General features: G+C 36.5%; 1 protein-coding gene across 1 annotated transcript; it reads right to left on the bottom strand.

Annotated features, from left to right (window-relative positions):
* Positions 1–8,340: 8,340 nt before the first annotated feature.
* LOC138134688 (histone H2B-like) lies at positions 8,341–9,621 on the bottom strand. The gene has a single exon (XM_069053092.1). It carries the CDS (start codon positions 8,874–8,876, stop codon positions 8,505–8,507), a length of 372 nt encoding a protein of 123 aa, XP_068909193.1. The 5' UTR covers positions 8,877–9,621; the 3' UTR covers positions 8,341–8,504.
* Positions 9,622–17,933: the final 8,312 nt, after the last annotated feature.

Genomic DNA, 17,933 nt, shown 5'->3' with positions numbered 1-17,933 from the left:
CCATAGTTTTTTAGTTTGTGTCATAGACAACACAGTAAACCTATAGAACGCAAACTAACATAGTTTTTTATGAGTTTTTTGTGTCCCGACGCCATCTACTGGCTTGTGGTAGGTGCAAAATAAGACACAGCCAGCTGGATATCCTGGCTTTTTTATTTATTTTAATTTAAAGTAATTTATTTATGAAACTAAAAGACAACATTTATTTTGAAGTTTTTATTTTCAATACTTTTCGATACATTTCCATCGCATTTTTGTAAATTTTGATTTGGTATTTCTTTTCCTCAATTGCGGCAAACAGAAATTTATCGCATCCTCGCCTTGCATTGCATTGCTCTTTATTTTGACATCGAATTTTGCATGAAGTTTTATACGTTTTCGGTACATTGCAACCCGAATTTTGGATCGACATTCTGCCTTTTTATAATTTTGAATATGATGCTCAGCTTTTCTTATTTTCTTTTTGAAACTTTCACAAGAATTTATGGTAATTGTTCACTTTAACTACTTCTGGAATTTTCCGTTTTTTCTGGCTAGACACCCTCAGGGCGTCCTCCTAGATCGTTTCCCACCATTCAAACCTTGTGCAAACGCCTTTTTTTCTCTCTTGTTGTGTTTCAAGATCGCGTCAAGGTCGCGCCAATGTCGTAGATCAGTAGATCGGATGAAAATTCTATAAAAAGTAGTTTTCAGTTAAAATATAATTATCAATATTTTTTTACTATTACTGGAAGTAAGTCTGGACTGGAAAAGGAGGGAAGTTGTTTCGAGGGTACGGCCATACTCGTTCGTGCCGAAGTCTTTGCTGGTAAAATGAAGTCCACACACAGTGCAGCTGTTATCAACGCTGTTATACCTACACTTTCATAGGCTCCAAAGTTGATAACTGCTTGTTACCCGTATTTTTAATCCATTCCATAAAACACCCAGGATATTTAATTGGAATTGGAAATCTATGGCGAGTTCCACATGGTTTATAATATCTTTGCAGGGGGCAAAGTCGCACAATAGTAAATTTATTACTTATGACATGATATGTCAAAATATAATTTTTTAAATTTTGGCATAAGTTTCCGCGATTTTTATTTTTATAAAACGGCAGCGTCCCCTGACGGCTTGTGGTGGGTGCGTTTCCAAAAAAAATGAGGAAAATGCATAGGAGTTTGCGTTCTATAGGTTTACTGTGTTGTCTATGGTTTGTGTTATTGATTATTCCCACATAATGCTTGATCTTTTGACTATATTTTATAAAATTAAAATAGAGGGTTATTCTCGAGAAAATTTCGTTATACATATGCAACTCAAAATACAAGAAACCTTTAGAACTTGATAGGTATTTTGTTCAATTCGAGATAAGTTAGCAATCCAAGTATAGTCCATTTTTTTAAAATCAATTGTCAATGTCAAAATTCCCTCAAAGACAAGGCTGTACCACCCTAAAACCTTTCGTTTCGGGACACTCTATCGTAAAATCTCCCTAGATCAGGTTTGAGGTTATATCAGTAATTTTCAAATGTCAGAAAAGTTTCAGGTGTAACCAAATTTTATACCAAAAGACAAGAAATAAAGACGATAATGACACTGAAAAGTGCAACTGAACATATACAGGAAAATGGGAATTTATTTAATGGGTTATATAAGCAGTTTACCTATTTATTTTCAGAATCTAATCCCCAATCGTCTTCCGAATATGATTCTGCGGAAGAGAAATGTGCTCAATTGCTACATTTCCCATCATTTTTTTCCAGTCCTTTCTAATCAATTCCTCGCAGTGACGAACCCATATATCAAAAGAAAATACCTCGAATATGATGTGTGCATCCTTACTGCAATTTAGCATGGTCGGTTTTTATGTTTGCATTTCTTCACGTAATCTAATCATAGCCAATTTTTCTCGTTGTGTTAGATCCTTGTTTTCGGAAACTCATATAACTTTGTATTTTTATTTAAATGTACTTGCGGCTTCAATAGCCCAAGCGCCTTCACATCAAAATGACTGACATACAGTTGACATTTTACGTTGCCAATCTAATAACTATCAAATAACCAGTGGTTTATACCAACATGAAAACACTTTGACAATTGATTTGTAAAAAAATGGACTTTAGCTTGGCGAATGAGATTAATCATGACACTTTCTCTTTATTGAGGTTATGAGCAAAAGTTAACAGAAATGTGAAAACTGACGTGACAGGCAATAAGGGCCAGCAATCGTTGATTTAAGAATTACTTTTTATAACTTTAGGAAAGTCTCCCAATCCCGTATATCATCGGTTCAAATGTAATGTTGGCTGCATCACAGATTGTGTTAATTATACTCGTGAATATAAAGGCTGTATGACACGATGCTAAATTTTGTAGAAAATTTGTTAGTAAATGAGAGAGGACCAATGAACGATCAGGATCTGACAAAGACAGACTATGATCCTGATCGTTCATTGGTCCGATCGAGGGTCTCTCTCATTTTCTAACAAATTTTCTACAAAATTTAGCATCGTGTCAAACAAGCTTTAGGAACGAAAACTGAAATGAAAAGCGCGAATGAAACACCATTAATGTCAGAAGTGACAGTTAATAGTAAATTAAAATTGGGCATCTTTTCGAAAAGGCGGCACAGTAATATTTTTTCCAAAGCTGGCTTGACCCGACAATCATTTATAGATACCCTGTAGATTTACGATACGATACATTGTAGAACCTCTACTCGTTAAAATGAGAAATTAAAGGAATACACATTTTGAATTCGTTAAAGTTGAAATTTTTATTTTATACTCTGAAATATGTTGTCTTGGATTCGGTGGGGTGAAGTTACCGGTTCAGGTAAATTATCCTCAGATCGTAAGCGTTCTGAAAACAACTTGACTAAGGTAAACACAGCTATTAATGGGATTTTCATCATGTTTACCAGTATGTTCTTGGTAATAATTGGTGGCGGTTGAACCACGTAAACTCGAAACGCTCTTCCAAACACCTCCGAACTTCGGTACCGAATTGTTTTAAGTCTTCGTAAACAAAGCATCCATAAAATTTAACGACCGACTACACAACTCTTGATTAAAGTAAATTTAATATATGCCCTTCGAATAAATTTCAGACACAGTTATTTATAAGTCATCTCGTATCTGAAGAGAGTTTACAACGGCAAGCGCTCACTGCCGACATATTTTTTATTATTATAATAAAAATTCAATTTTTCTGCAACCATCTCGTTCTTGAACCGGGTGTAAACAGAAGTGGCCTCGGTTCGTGCAAGGATAAATTATGTAATTCGTGGTGTTAAAAAGCTGGAACACATTTTACAGTCGTTTTCGTCGTATTAATAAATGATGGCAACCGAAATTTTTTCTCCCTCAATTTATGCAAACCGTGTCCGCGTGCGCACCTCAGGTATGTGTATAAATTATTCTTCGCCGTGTCCGCCCACGTTCGCCTTCAGCATGTTTGTTTATCGCCGCTCCGGAGACGCGCTTACCGTCTCTGCATATTCATAAACCGCCATTCGACAAAGAGACCACATTGGCATATTGAGTGCACAATGCCTTTTACTAAATTACTCGCTTTCATTACAGCCGATCCGCGAAAGTGCTCCGCTTGAGCCCCACATTCATTTTTTCACTGCGACCCTCTTTCACCAGGTCCAGGTCATCTTTTACCGTCCCCCCGCAATCCTAAAAAAATTTCAGCGAAGCAACGGTGCACTTCAGAGGTTCATCTTTATTTGTAAAAATGACTGTTTATTATTTGCACCCTCCGTTGTGATGTAGATATAGAGCAGTGTTCTCGCTTCGTGATGCTAAGCCAACAAATATAAATGAGTGAGTTTGGAATTCTGTTCGAATAGCGGTCGCGACAGGCCATCTCTCAGTCGGGAAGTAAAGAACGAAACCAGAAAAACATACAAAAAGATTCACAAGATAAATAACATAGATTGAGTGAAATGTCGACTAGACCGGGGGACGGATCGACTCCATAGACAGGAGGACGACCGCTGCGGAAATTTACTACAACGGCCCTGTACCACACATTTTGTTCTTGCAGCAAAACACTTAATCGAATTTTGAAATCGATATGGTGCATTGTTCGCAAGGAAAAAAATTGCAAAGAACTATTTAGTTCGTTATCAATTAAAATACCGCTTGTCTATTAAGAGTAAAGTTTGATGAATACGTTTGAAATAAATCATATTTAAGATGAGTGATCTGATCGGGTAAGTTTCCCGAAACGGGGGTTTATTGTGACATATTTATACTTATTTCCGGTTCGTGATGAGCACAGCCTGTGCGTACGCTCTTCAGAACCGCATATAAAACGACAACTCGTCCCGTTATTGTATTTTCGTGCCCGAAATGCGAATGCAAACTATACAATAAAAGTACTACAAACGAAAACACCTGTCACATAAACAACCTGAATATTTTTTACTCTCGATTGTTGACTCAAAAATTGATTCGCGCCAGTGTAAATTTGGGAAAACGGGGATTTCCTAGCGCGGAAATGGAATTTCAAATTATACGTCGCGATTGGAGAGTTGTAGCTGCTAATGCGATTAAATGATTCTTTTTCTTCTGCTCACGGAGACACTTCCCACGAAAATTCACTGGAGCGTGGTTGCGTTCGTGTGCAGTTTCATATCGACGGAGTAGACAGAAAAGTAACATATGAATGCTTTCAAAGCGAACAGGGAGCCGCTGTGAATGGACGCACCTGTGCAGGTATGCAAGCAAGAAATAAATAAGTTGATATCTTGAATTCTGTCAACAAAGAGCCAGGTCGGCAAGAATTTTCACAAAAAAAACAGCAACCAAGAGCGTAACCGCGGCGGACAAATGTGGTGGTGGTTCCGTCACAGTATAACTTCCGGCTCAAGTCTTGACGCAAATTTGCAGTAACATTGTTCGTGTACTAAACACCAATGAGAGAAAGCTAAGAGACGATTTGTTTCATTAGAGAAAAAACAACATTTTTCAAAAGGAACGTACCTAATCTCATTTTCCCAATAATGGACCCTCTTTTCACCTTGTAAAGTTCATTTTTTTAAACAATTGTCAAAGTGTTGTCATGTTGGTATGACCCACTAAGTTATTTGATGGTTATTGGGGTGGCAACGTAAAATGTCAATTGTATGTCAGTCATTTTGATGTGAAGGCGCTTCCGCTACAAAATATGTTCAGTTGCATTTTTCAGTGTCATTATCGTTTTTATTTCTTGTTTTTTGGTATAAAATTTGCTTACACCTGAAACTTTTCTGACTTTTGAAAATTATCGACATAACCTCAAACTTGATCTAGGTTCTAGGGAGATTTTACAATACAGATGTTGCGAAAAGAAAGGTTTTAGGGTGGTAAAGTCTTTAGGGAATTTTGACAATGACAATTGTTAAAAAAAGAACTTTAACTTGATTGAATCCATTTCAGTAGGTAGATGAGTCGACTTGTGCGTATTTATGATAAGTGTAAAGTTCATTCACGTTGGATTTTCCATGTCAAATTGTTGCCATGTTGCAAACGTGCGTCTCCTTTCCTAGTAATTTTCACATTATCGTGTTAGAGCGATTTGACGTCTTTAATTTCGAATGTTAGTTTGACCGTAGCCGTGTTTGACGTGTGAAAAGTGTGAAAAAGTCACAGATTCTATTCTATTCCTATCCTATTCCTGGGTAATTTAAATTTTACCATGACGGAAAGAAAAAAGAAGGTTCTATTAACGGCTAATCTGAAAATTGCGTTAATTAAATGTAGCCAAGACCTAAAAAATCCCTATGGAGTTGACTTGTTGACAGCGAAGAACATAACCTCTACAGTCCGTTACGCATGGATGACATGGTTACTTTATCAGCCCGTATTGCTGACATAGGGGCGTATTCTGTGATTTTTAAAGGGGTGTTAAATTTTAGTGTTTTTTGGGGCGTATTCTGTAACTGCTCTGCTAAATTTTAACGGCAGTTAAATTAAGTTGTCATAGCAATGACCAATCAGGGCTGGAAATTTTAAATTTTAAAAGACGTTAAAATTTTAACGCCCCTTTAAAAATTACAGAATACGCCCCTTATAAAGTTGTCATAGCAATGACCAATCAGGGTTTGAAATTTTAAATTTTAAAAGACGCTAAAATTTTAACGCCCCTATAAAAATTTAGCGTCTTTTAAAATTTAAAATTTCAAGCCCTGATTGGTCATTGCTATGACAACTTAATTTAACTGCCTTTAAAATTTAGCGGAGCAGTTACAGAATACACCGCTAAAATATTATTGAAGTAAAAATCACACTACCAAAAAATCTAATAATTTGGTCTTGACGAGGAAAATTCGACGAGAATGAAGTAAAGGTAAGTTTCGCGTGTGTTTTTTCAGATAATTTGTTTTACTTCATATTTTTTTTAAGAAAATTTGTATAGTGGATTCCATAAACATCCGTGCTGTCAAGTGTCACAATTTGTGAAAATTTATTATTCGCAATGTACCCGGCTGAAAGTTGAAACACAACTTTTCATTGAAAGTGTACCATGCTTTACTTTGGCACTTCCCTATTAGAACTTACTACAAAACCGGTTTGTTTATCCTAATAGCTGAGAACTGTCATTAATATGGTGGGGATATGGAAGTCAGCTATCGATTGACGTTGTCATTAAGTATTATTGTAGGTTGTAGGAAATGATTGTAAGTAAGCACGTAGTGAATATTTATTTAATGCAAAGTCCCAATCAAATTCTACCTTTATCAAAAGAAGAGGACATTTGGAAAAGTAAAATGGGAGTATAAAATAAATTTTTAAACTGTCAGCTAGAATAGTGTCAAAAAAATGACAATAAAGCTTGAACTACATCGAATTTTTCAAAACTGACAGAAATTTAATGTCCCACTTTTTTTGGCAAACTTGATACCTTAATCAACACATTGGCGCACGTACGTCATTTTGACATTTTATGTATTAATAAATCACATTAAAAAGTATAGTTGTTTTCAATGACATCCGTGCTGTCGGTATGACAGTATGTTGGCATCACTTGCTGTTTCAGTTTAGTAATTTTGACTTTTCTAATTTGGTAAATTTATCTTGACGCGGCAAATTGACAAATTCAAATTATTATTTATCATTTCCGACAAAAAATGTAGTCTGATTTGGATTCTGAGGATGACTTCGTTTAACCATGTTTTACGCCATGTTGAAGATTGAGTTTTACCGTTTGTTGTTGATGTTTCACGAAATATAAATTATCTTTTACCATAACCTCAATTTCTTGTTTGACATTTTTTTAACTAGGATGTTCTTATATTCTGAATACTGGTTATGAATTTGTGTGTACAATCTGCGCCAACATATTAAAAATGACACTGACAGCACGGATCTCGTTGAAAACGACTTTAGAATAACCAACAATAATATTACCAACCTATGAAAAAAAGTCACAATCATTTAAAATCACCCGGTACATTGAAAAGTACTAGAACAGCTTTGTCAATAATCAGTGTGGCAACTTGACGGAACTTTGATAGTTCGGTGTTTTTGGAATTCACTATATTTATAATGTTACACAGCTATGTTGACGTAGAGATATTTTCATATTTGATGGCGGAAACAAAAGACTGAGAAATGTCACAAATTTGTATTGTCAGTGTCAAATTTCTCAAAGACGTTCGTGATTTCGACAGAAATGCAGCAAATTGGCAATAAGAAAGTTATTAATCGTCGAACTAAAGACATAATTTGTAATACGTTTGATTATATGAGAATAACTTTTCCTTTTGAAGCACTGACAAAAATTTCCTTAGAATTTATTTTTTCAATCTATTTAGCGAAAATTTAAATTTACCTAGACATTCCTTTTGACGGCGTTTATGAGAAATTTGACACTGACAATACAATTTTGTGACATTTCTCAGTCTTTTGTTTCCGCCACCAAATATGAAAATACCTCTATTACCGAGTGAATAAGGTTATGTTTACAGTTAATATTATTTTCTTCTTGGCTTGTTGTTGTTGTTGTAAGACGGATATTCCACGTTTTCTTTTGCTTATTCATGATCATGATATGATCAGTAATAATTACATATTCTTATTTCAATGAACAAAAAAGTAAACAGTTCACTTAAATTGCAACAGACTTCAAACTTCACCTGCACTGTTTGGTATGCAGAATTCTGACCAGAGTATCGTAGCGAGTCGTGCATCTATGACTTGCAACTACTCAACTAGCCATAAACATCTACATTATACAAGCCTTCGGCCAAAACTGCCATTACGTGTTACGGTTGATGGTTAAACTATTTATACACTGTTTTAAGAAACTTTCGATGGTTGGAAGTTTGCAAAGTGCACCGAACGTGACAGGATTATATGAACGTTTCTTTTAGTTTACTCGACTTTATTATAGAATTTATGTAGGTAGGTACAGTTAATACAACGATAAGCAACAGTCCCTTCAAAAATCTAAAATTATGATTATGACAATAATGAAAATGATGCACAACTTAAAATTTTACAAACTATCTTTCATATCCGTTCAAATCACTTGGAACTGGTGTATTTGGTTACAGCTTTGGTCCCCTCAGAAACCGCGTGTTTTGCTAACTCTCCCGGAAGCAGAAGTCGAACCGCCGTTTGTATTTCTCTGCTGGTGATGGTCGACCTCTTGTTGTATTGAGCCAAATGCGACGCTTCAGCTGCTATACGTTCGAAGATGTCGTTAACGTAGCTGTTCATGATGTTCATAGCTTTACTCGAAATTCCTGTGTCAGGGTGGACCTGTTTCAAAACTTTGTAAATGTAGATTGCGTAACTTTCTTTCCTTCGGCGTTTCTTCTTTTTATCAGTCTTCGATATGTTCTTTTGAGCCTTTCCGGCTTTTCTCGCACTTTTCTCGCCCGTTTTTGGAGACATGTCAGCCTGAATTTGTAAAATTCGTGACACGCCTACTTTATGTTGATATTTCCGCAACAAACAACACAAAAAGGTTTTGTGTGTACTGGCATCAATTTATTTCGTCGATCAAATAATGAGATGAGTATCAATAAGTGAAATTCATCAATTCAATAAACGTACCTGCTGTTCCATCGACCAGTCGTCGCGAGTGAAATGAGACAGGACTGCAACACGGAAAACCTCTTTATTTGCGGTGAGTGTAATTTATGAAATGGATGTGGTTTTCGCTTTATGAAACGGTATTCGATATCATTAGGACATGTCGAGCTACATTCTACCTTTTTTAATAATACATTCCCATTTCATTTCGTACGCTTGTTGCTTTATGACTCACATTTATCGCCAATAACCATGATTACACAATTCACTTGAATCCATGGTCTACTGTACTCGTACAAACACTCGACCCTTCGACCTTTGTCTTCTTCGTCCCAACCGAGATGCAAAGATGTAAAATGACAAACTTCCAACATTAAATAAGTTGTTGCGCATCTGCGATTTGTTTGCTCGTTAATTTAATCGTCTTTAAGTGGAAATGAAATTTGCGTTAACGGTAAACAAGGGTTGAGAGCTACTAGATTAGGGAAAGAGGGTTAGAAAACCGCTCCAAGCTGACATCTCACTTCACTGGTTATGAGTTGGAAATTAAGTGTTTTTTCGCGATTACACAAACATTGCAATCACTCGAGACTGTTCTTGTTGGATGGAATGAAAGAAGTGATTTATTGTCGGCAGAAATGACTGCAAAATAGTGAGGTTAAAATTTGTTTTTGTTTCAAGTTGAACGTTGGCATGTACAAAGGTGGCAAACAAAGAGGTCCCCATCTCTGCAAATAACAATATCGTTCGATTGGAACATCATCGATGTGAACACGTGTTGAACTGTTCTGTTTTGAGTGTTTCGTGTCGCGTAACGAATTCAATTCTTGAAATGTGTACACATTGAATTAAGTGTAATGAGTAGGGAGCGAAGGGTACGTATATTGCCACTTCATTTGCAATTTACATTTATTCAAAAGGGCAATAAAACGTTTTATTAGTTCAACACAAAAATGGTTCGTTAATTGAAAATGTAAACAGAGAGTGTGCACTTTGGAAGTCGGATCGTGTATGACCCAAGAGCTCTCGTAAATTTTAACCTCAGTCTGTAAAATTTCATTAGGCAGCAGAATATGAAACGAAGAACAATAGAATACGGCGATGCATAATTAACTTAATTAAAATAAACGTTTGATATTTTTGTGTCTAAAAATCGACAGTTCTTGCAGTCTGGAAATGCAACCAGTTTTCGTCAGAACAGAAAATTCTGCGCATTCTTCGTTATTACCTAGCTAATTAGTTAATAACCCAAGGTAAAAAATATTGTTTGAATTCTGCGAGATAAATTCGCTTGTTGAAAAACCACAGAATCGGCCGTAATCCTCGACTGTTGGCAGGCTTACCAAATTTCAGGTGTTTGCCGGTAGGGTCGACCGTTTTAAATTTCAATGAGAGCGGCGGATTTATTATTTAGGGTAAAAGTTTGAAGCAAGTATTTTTATTGCGCAAGTATCCGCTTACTTAATCGCCAGAAACTTCAATTAACTAATTTCTTGTTAAACCATAAAACCGGTTGCGCTCAGATAAGTTTTCCGTTACGAATGTAAGGGAGTAACTCGACCCTCTATCAATGAAACGTCAGCCATGACAACGATCTCGTCAAACGCTGCTCCTCCTGAAATCTGGATGATTAATGAACCGGCTCTTACACTATTATGTATAATTCGGACGATAACGTTATAATATCAAGTTTCGATAAAAATTCGACGACTTAAAACAGTCATCGAGTTCCGTTCTTGTAAACGAGTAACGAGATGACTTATGGTTCGTTGTGTCGAAAAAGTGGTTTTAATATCGGGTAACAGGAGCGGGTAATTGATGGTTGCCGAAATGACGTAGGCAGAATTTGGGAAGATTCAACAGTAATTGCTGTTTGGTCGAAGCTAAGGAGTTCCATAATCCAATAATCCCATCGTAATTTATGCCCCGAACGGATCTAAAAACCTGATAAATATTTTAGCATTCCGGGGGTGCAAGATTCGGTTAACGACCACCTGTACTCGGAAGGTAGAGATATGTGTCTGCAATGGCGATTGCTGCAACTTCAGAATCGATATGGCGACCTGTACGGCTGAATTTCACAACATTTATGAACCCCCATTTACACATATATTGCTTTCCGGGGGCGAATTGAAACACGCCGATTTAAATCAAATCCTGAATTACTTATAATGTCCGGGATTGTAAACGATTTTAAAATTTATACAACAACAGAAATTGCAGCTTGCAGTTAACTCGCCCATTTCTGATCATTGCACGGTTTGCGTTTAGTTATCGCTTAATCCGGACTAAAATTGAATTCGGCAAAAAAGCTCACACACACGTCAGCCTTGGAAATTTCAATTAGGACAAGTTCGAGCGTCGAATAAGAAATGGATGAAGGTGAATGTTTAACGCTGCGGGGGCGTCACCACTTAAGTTGGCTAAGTGCGATAATTAAGCTCTCAAGTGTATAGGTGTTTGCAAAGAGGATAGCCAATTTGCTTGGCGTGCTTACCAGGATAAGCTCTTCTAAGTTATGGGGAGCTTTCTAGGACCAGGCACGTTGATCGCTGCTGCGGTACATGGACTTCTTAGTTTTCCTGTACACGTTGTTCCCGTTATGACTCAACTGACCCAATTTTGCATACAGAATACCAAAAATAATTGACTTGACTCTATTATCGTCACAATGACTCGACTGGATCTCGAGGGATCGCATCCGCTCACTTCGAAAACTCTCCTTAGTGTTTAGTTTTCGTACGACGGCGACCCTAACACTCATTTTAAACGAATTTTACACAGGTGGTTTTAACTTCCACATAATCAAATGGCAAATATTAGCGAATTATTTGTTAAACGGGGGTTTATGCGAACTGAACTCGAATCTTATTTTAAAATGCAACAATGACATCGTAAATAATAAATATAGAGGGTGTTTTACGAGTGATAATGAGCCCGGCGGAATTGAAAATGCAACCCACAATACATTTCCAAAGTTAACGTGGCTATTTTAAATATCATATTGTTTTAAAATGAAATTATGAATCCATGATGGCTTTGCTTCCAATAATTTTATTTGTCACAACTGACATTTACGAAAAAGTTAAAATACGACGATTAAAATGTTTTCGAACGATGAGAAAACAGACATGATCCTGATTTATGGCGAATGTAATAAAAATGCTTCTGCCGTTGCGCGGTTATGCAGACAATAAACATTTTCCCAAAAACTCCTCGTTTTTTCATTTAAGCAAGCGAATGACGTTTAGGTATGTCAAAATTTACAAACTGTACAGCTACAGTTCAATTTTTCCCCTTTTGGGATGACGTCACGATTTCCTTCCTCGCTTTCTCTATACTGAAACGACAGAAACAAAAAAAAAGCCATGCGTTTATTTATTATTGGTTACTTTGTGGCTATTTTATGCTCCTGTCAATTTGACAATTTTTAATTGTTCACTTATTACATTGATTACAAACGTAACCTTTCGAATCAATTGTCAACAAATTTGAAACTTATACTCAGCGGCACAATTAACGGCCCATCCGCTTTGTCAAATCAAATTTTATGGACAAAGAAAAAGCATCAAAGGCGACTTAATAATCAGTCTACTGTAATACATAAATGAGATAAATCAAATAAAAACTCAGCTAAACTATGATTTATTTGGAAATAGTTAATAAAATTTTGGTGGGCGGTTAATTTTGTCGCTGAGTGTAGTATTGGGTGATTCAAAATGATTGTGGATAAATATGGCAACCATGTACGAAAATTTGTGTGGGTAGGATAGAGTTGAGATTTCTTTGACACTTCGTAGTCGTGCAATTTTGAAAATTGTCAAGTCAATGTGCAATGCTATAAAAAAAAATCAAATGCACGCATATGAAATGTCATACAAATGTCAACTCTACCCCATCCACACAGTTCCCACATAAATTTTCGTACATAGTCGCCATATTTATCCACAATCATTTTGAATCACCCATTAGTTATTTTTGATCAATCCAAATTTGTTTCTGATTCTAGCTCAAACGTACACGAAGTTACTAGATAATGACGTCATCGCAAATGGGTAAAAATATGTTTTACGTCTTTTAAATCAAAAAACAAATATCCACAAATGTATTGTGGGTTGCATTTTCAATCATTCTGTCGGGCTCTGCATGTAACCTGTGTGTACACATTATTCCTTCTCCTGTCCTGTTTCGTCATGATGAAGCACCAATCCCAGAGTAGTAAACGTATTAAAGCTCCGTCTCCAATCACTAGTTTTATGAGACGCTCTTCCGGATCCGGCTGAATATTGGTCATTGACTCCTTGAAAGTTTTTTACGAGGTGTTTTAATCAGGACCGGAATGGTTTTATTGGGTTTATGTTTCTTAGAAGAGTGCCACTCCGTGATAAAGAAAACGGTGATATATTTTTGACGCAGATCACCTTGAATCGAGTAGTTTTTTAGATACATACTTCTTTAAAAAATGTCAATTTCGTGAAGGTTGCCTTTTAACTTGTACGATAATTGTCACCTCTGGAGAATGTAATTTGTACAAAGCTAAGACATAGATCCCTAAAATCACGACATAAAATTCTTAATCTCCCTTCTTCTTAACTTAGGTAAACAAACTTTTTACATTAACGACCATAATTTCTTAAGGAGCATTTTCGTACCAGGAAATTGAAAGTTGAAGGCTCCATCTGTGATGTCTGTCGTGGTCCTTGTGGAGGTCACGGTGTGAGCAAAGCCAAGTTGCCAGTTCGATACCGAATAATCTGTTTCTCTTCAGAGTGTCTGAAGCTCCTTAACGAAACCCTTTTACACAGACGGAAATAATTCCAGAAGCAATATTATTTAATTTAAGTGCAACAATGACACCTTTCCAGTTTCGAGATCATGCAACCGAGTCGATTTTGTGTATTTGATTTATTGCAGCCGTTTGTACGTTCTATAGAAGGTGCATTCATGTTATTCACTAAACTGTAGTAACAATTAATCACGCTAAATTGCAATCTTATATAACACTTATGACACTAGTGAAATACCCCGTGCCGAGAACATGCCATTCGTAATTCCAAATGAATGCCTCGGCTTAGACATCAAGACGCAGTTCATGCAGTTACTGTGACTGCATAAATTTACATGTGCGGCTTAAATGTAGCGGATGAAACGCGAGGGCATATGGTGTGTCTTAGCCGAAGGGATGTGTTGCGGCTACATCTACATTTCCCGCCAACCAGTTTGCCAACATGGCTTTAATGTTACGGCCCGAAAAGACCTGTGATAATTTAATGAAGGAACGGTCTCGGCTTGACGGCGAACACGACAATTTATCAGGTTCGAGGCGAGGGTCGAAGGTCGTCGCTTTTAGACATATTGTTTTAGCTAATTAGTGTTTATAAAAAGAACTTCAGAAGACGGGTGCAACATTTTATTCATACAGTGAAATGCAAAATATTTGGGTCGTCAATGTCATTTTTTGACAAACTTTGAAATACTCAATTGTAAATCGATCTTAACCTTTACATTATTTATTTGACGTTAATTGTGACATTGGCGTGGCGACTCATGATGCTACTAATTGACGTTTAAATTATTTTTGACTTTTTGATGACAATAAGCCTTGATATTACACAGTGTAAATTACAAAATTCTGACAAATAAATGAAATCTGCTAATTGTTCTGGCAGCAAAAAATCCATGGAAATATTGTTCAATGTTCAGCCCACATTACCCTCGAAAGATAAAATTGTCCCAGATTTATCTGAATATGACTGTACATTTTTGTACTATTCCGGACACGGAATCTTGGCCACAACTGACATTTAACTGACAAATATGTGTGAACTGACCTTTATTGAATACAATCCAACTTTTGACTCGATAAGCTTTATTGTCATTTTTTTTGACACTTTTACAGCTGACAGTTTTAAAATTTATTTTATACTCCTATTTTCCTTTTCCAAATGCCCTCTTCTTTTGATAACTAAGGTAGATTTTGATTGGAACTTTGCATTAAATAAATATTCACTACGTGCTTACCTACAATCATTCCCTACAACCTACAATACTTAATGACAACGTCAATCAATTCAAAGTAGGGTTGGAATCAGATAAGGGTTATTTCACATTAAAAGTCAAGACAATGACGTTGATGTCCCACTTTTTTTGCCCGTAATAGTACAGTTACCTACGGCCACGGAATTTCGTCAGTTATTTTACTGTCTAAGTTTTATTGTCATTATGACTGACATTCAAAATGTTTGTGACAGAAATTCTGTCACGCACAATAAAAATTGATTGTCAAATTGACATCCATGTCAAAAATTCCAATGTGGGGTTAGAAATATTGAAATAAAAAAAATCTTTGTCAATTCGAAAAATGTGTTTTTACAATAACGACGAAAAAACTAACATGTTCCTCATTTATGAAGAGTGTGGAAAGAATTCTGTCGCCGCTGCGGATGTTTAGAAGCCGATGGTAGACACTTCGAACACCTTTTACACTAAATTAATTTGTTGAATTTTGATTAAATACAGGTTATCTGTCAATCTGACATTTCTCACAAATCTATCCAACTTACTTTGATTTCTAATTTAAAAGAAATAACACATTTGATTTAGTAGTTACTGCCATTGGTATTGTTGGTTGCGGCAAAATAAACATTCAGAAGTACCCCTCTCGTGAATAACCCCGTATAAAACCTGTTTTGCAGCTGATGTCAGTTGAATGACGACTGACGAAATTCCGTGGCCGTGACTGTACATAGTTGCCATATTTATCCACAATCATTTTAAATCACCCGATACCATTCGTTAGTTTGCAGAGTAAAAACACAAATAACGCAAAAGTGAGGTTAGATTTAAACATCTGATCCGTGATCTGTAATCCGTGGTGCGTTCACATTCACAATCGACTCTTCGAGGAAAAATTTAAATGAACATCCGATATTATTTTTACTTTAATAATCTCAGTTTTGAAAATTTGTTTAAGAGTTCCGTATTTTTTGGTTAGAAAGGATCGTGCAGGTGTTAAGAGGCGAGTTCCGCGTATCATAACTAGCACCCTTGTCGGGAAACTATCTGGAAAAGCGATTCTTGGTGGATCTGCTTCGAACGAGACATTGACTGGAAAGTCTATCGTCACTAAGGAACGACACACATAAAGAAAAAACTTTCTTCCGAAACGTCGAACATGTGTGATAAGTTAACAACAGAGTTAGTCTAAATGTGACGACACGGACCTGTGCCGTTCGAGAGCTCGAAGAAGAGGCGAAAATAACGACTTACAATGCATCAATGTCACCTGATACAAAAGCGCAATCACGACTAGTGCATTCAGAAGCTTGTGAGCTTTTCTCGCGGAAAATTAAAGCTCTCTTCGATTGAACCGAGAATGTAAAATGTCGGAACGTAATTGGCTGAAATGCATTAAATCCTGGAGGTGTAAAATCGAGGGAGCAATTATTATAGCTAAATCGAAGCGACATTTTGAATTATGAGCGAAAAGTGTCCGGATGTTTGGTGTTTTTCTGGTTATTATCGTTATTACATTTCCGGCGAGGGTTGGTGTATCTGACAGGGATTTATTTGAAGAGGGGTTTGTAAGAAATCTACGCTGAACCGGAATACCAGAGGCATATGGTCCATATACACTGAAACAAGGAAAGATCTCTTGACTCCGATGATGACCACGAAATCCCAAGTGCCTACTAACTCATAAATCTCGATGGTCAAAGCAGCAACAGCTTGACTCTGGAAAATGTCGGATAAGATTTTAACAAGTTGACTCTGGTTTTTCCTTGTTTCCATAATGTGCAAGGCTTGCGAGACTTTGCTTCCTAAATAATTCAGACAACAATTTAGCCCTCGGTATCTCTCTCTTTAAAATTTAATCGACGTTTTATTAAAAAAAAAGAAACAATAGAACCAACGCTGACAGAAGGCTTCACAATCCCTGTGTTCTAAGTGAAATCAATTATAATCTGAGCTCGTAAATCCTTCAGACGGTTTCGGATAAACAGCAACATACGTCATACGATATCAGAAGTAAAGAGCTACAAAGTGCAATGTTTCACTATTATCGGCTCGCCTTTCCAGATAATATCAAGCCATTGTCCGGCGACACCTTCCTGATAAAGTCCCACCGTAATTACTCAACGGTGTCGACAATGGCTGCATTATCAGAATCCCGACTTTGAGAGAAAAAAGCCCGAGAAAAACGATGATCTAAAAGAGAGTTAGGACATTTGCACACAACCCACTCGGAAATAACGTATCGCCCTTTATATGAGAGGGTTTTCACACATAAAACGTCTTTTATAAAAAATTGCTCCAAGCAGGAAGAAGAAGCGGAATGGATATGCTAGCAGTTAGTTCGGAAGAAGACCCTTACCGCAGGTAGTGTTGTGAATATTTTAGTCGAATTTGTTGTTCTACACAGCTTATCCATTCACACATTTTATCGTGTAAATTCGCGTTCTATTGGAAATTGTTGGCCAAAATAAATACCACTCCAACTTGATTCCAGTTTTGCGTTTAAAAATCGATGAAATCTTAAATGTCTCTATTGTCTTGGTGACGACGGACATCCGGGACCTAATTTACTAGATAATGCACGAAATTGACTCTTGGGACGACAGCAACTGATTATCTGGAATTCACATATCAAAAAAAGAAAGGAAAGCATCAACTCATATTTTCATGTCCAACAATTCCGAGCTACAATTTCGTTTCCGTTATCGACGTAACTATATAAAATCCATCAGCTTTCATCCGACATTTCGTATTATTGTTCGTGATAAGTCGATAACATATTTCTTTGTGCCATTATTGACGATGGGACACGGACAAATAAATCAAACTTAGCTGTCGTTGTCAACCGGTGTTGTACAAAGTTATAGCATTGACATATCTACCAATAATGTGACCAAACGT

Source organism: Tenebrio molitor, chromosome 7 (genome assembly GCF_963966145.1).
Source record: "Tenebrio molitor chromosome 7, icTenMoli1.1, whole genome shotgun sequence".
Lineage (NCBI taxonomy): Eukaryota > Metazoa > Arthropoda > Insecta > Coleoptera > Tenebrionidae > Tenebrio > Tenebrio molitor.
This window is presented reverse-complemented; position numbering and strand designations above follow the sequence as displayed.

What these genes read in the sequence shown, in the direction of transcription:
- LOC138134688 (XM_069053092.1), bottom strand. Translation starts at nt 8,876, where the DNA reads ATGTCTCCAAAAACGGGCGAGAAAAGTGCGAGAAAAGCCGGAAAGGCT.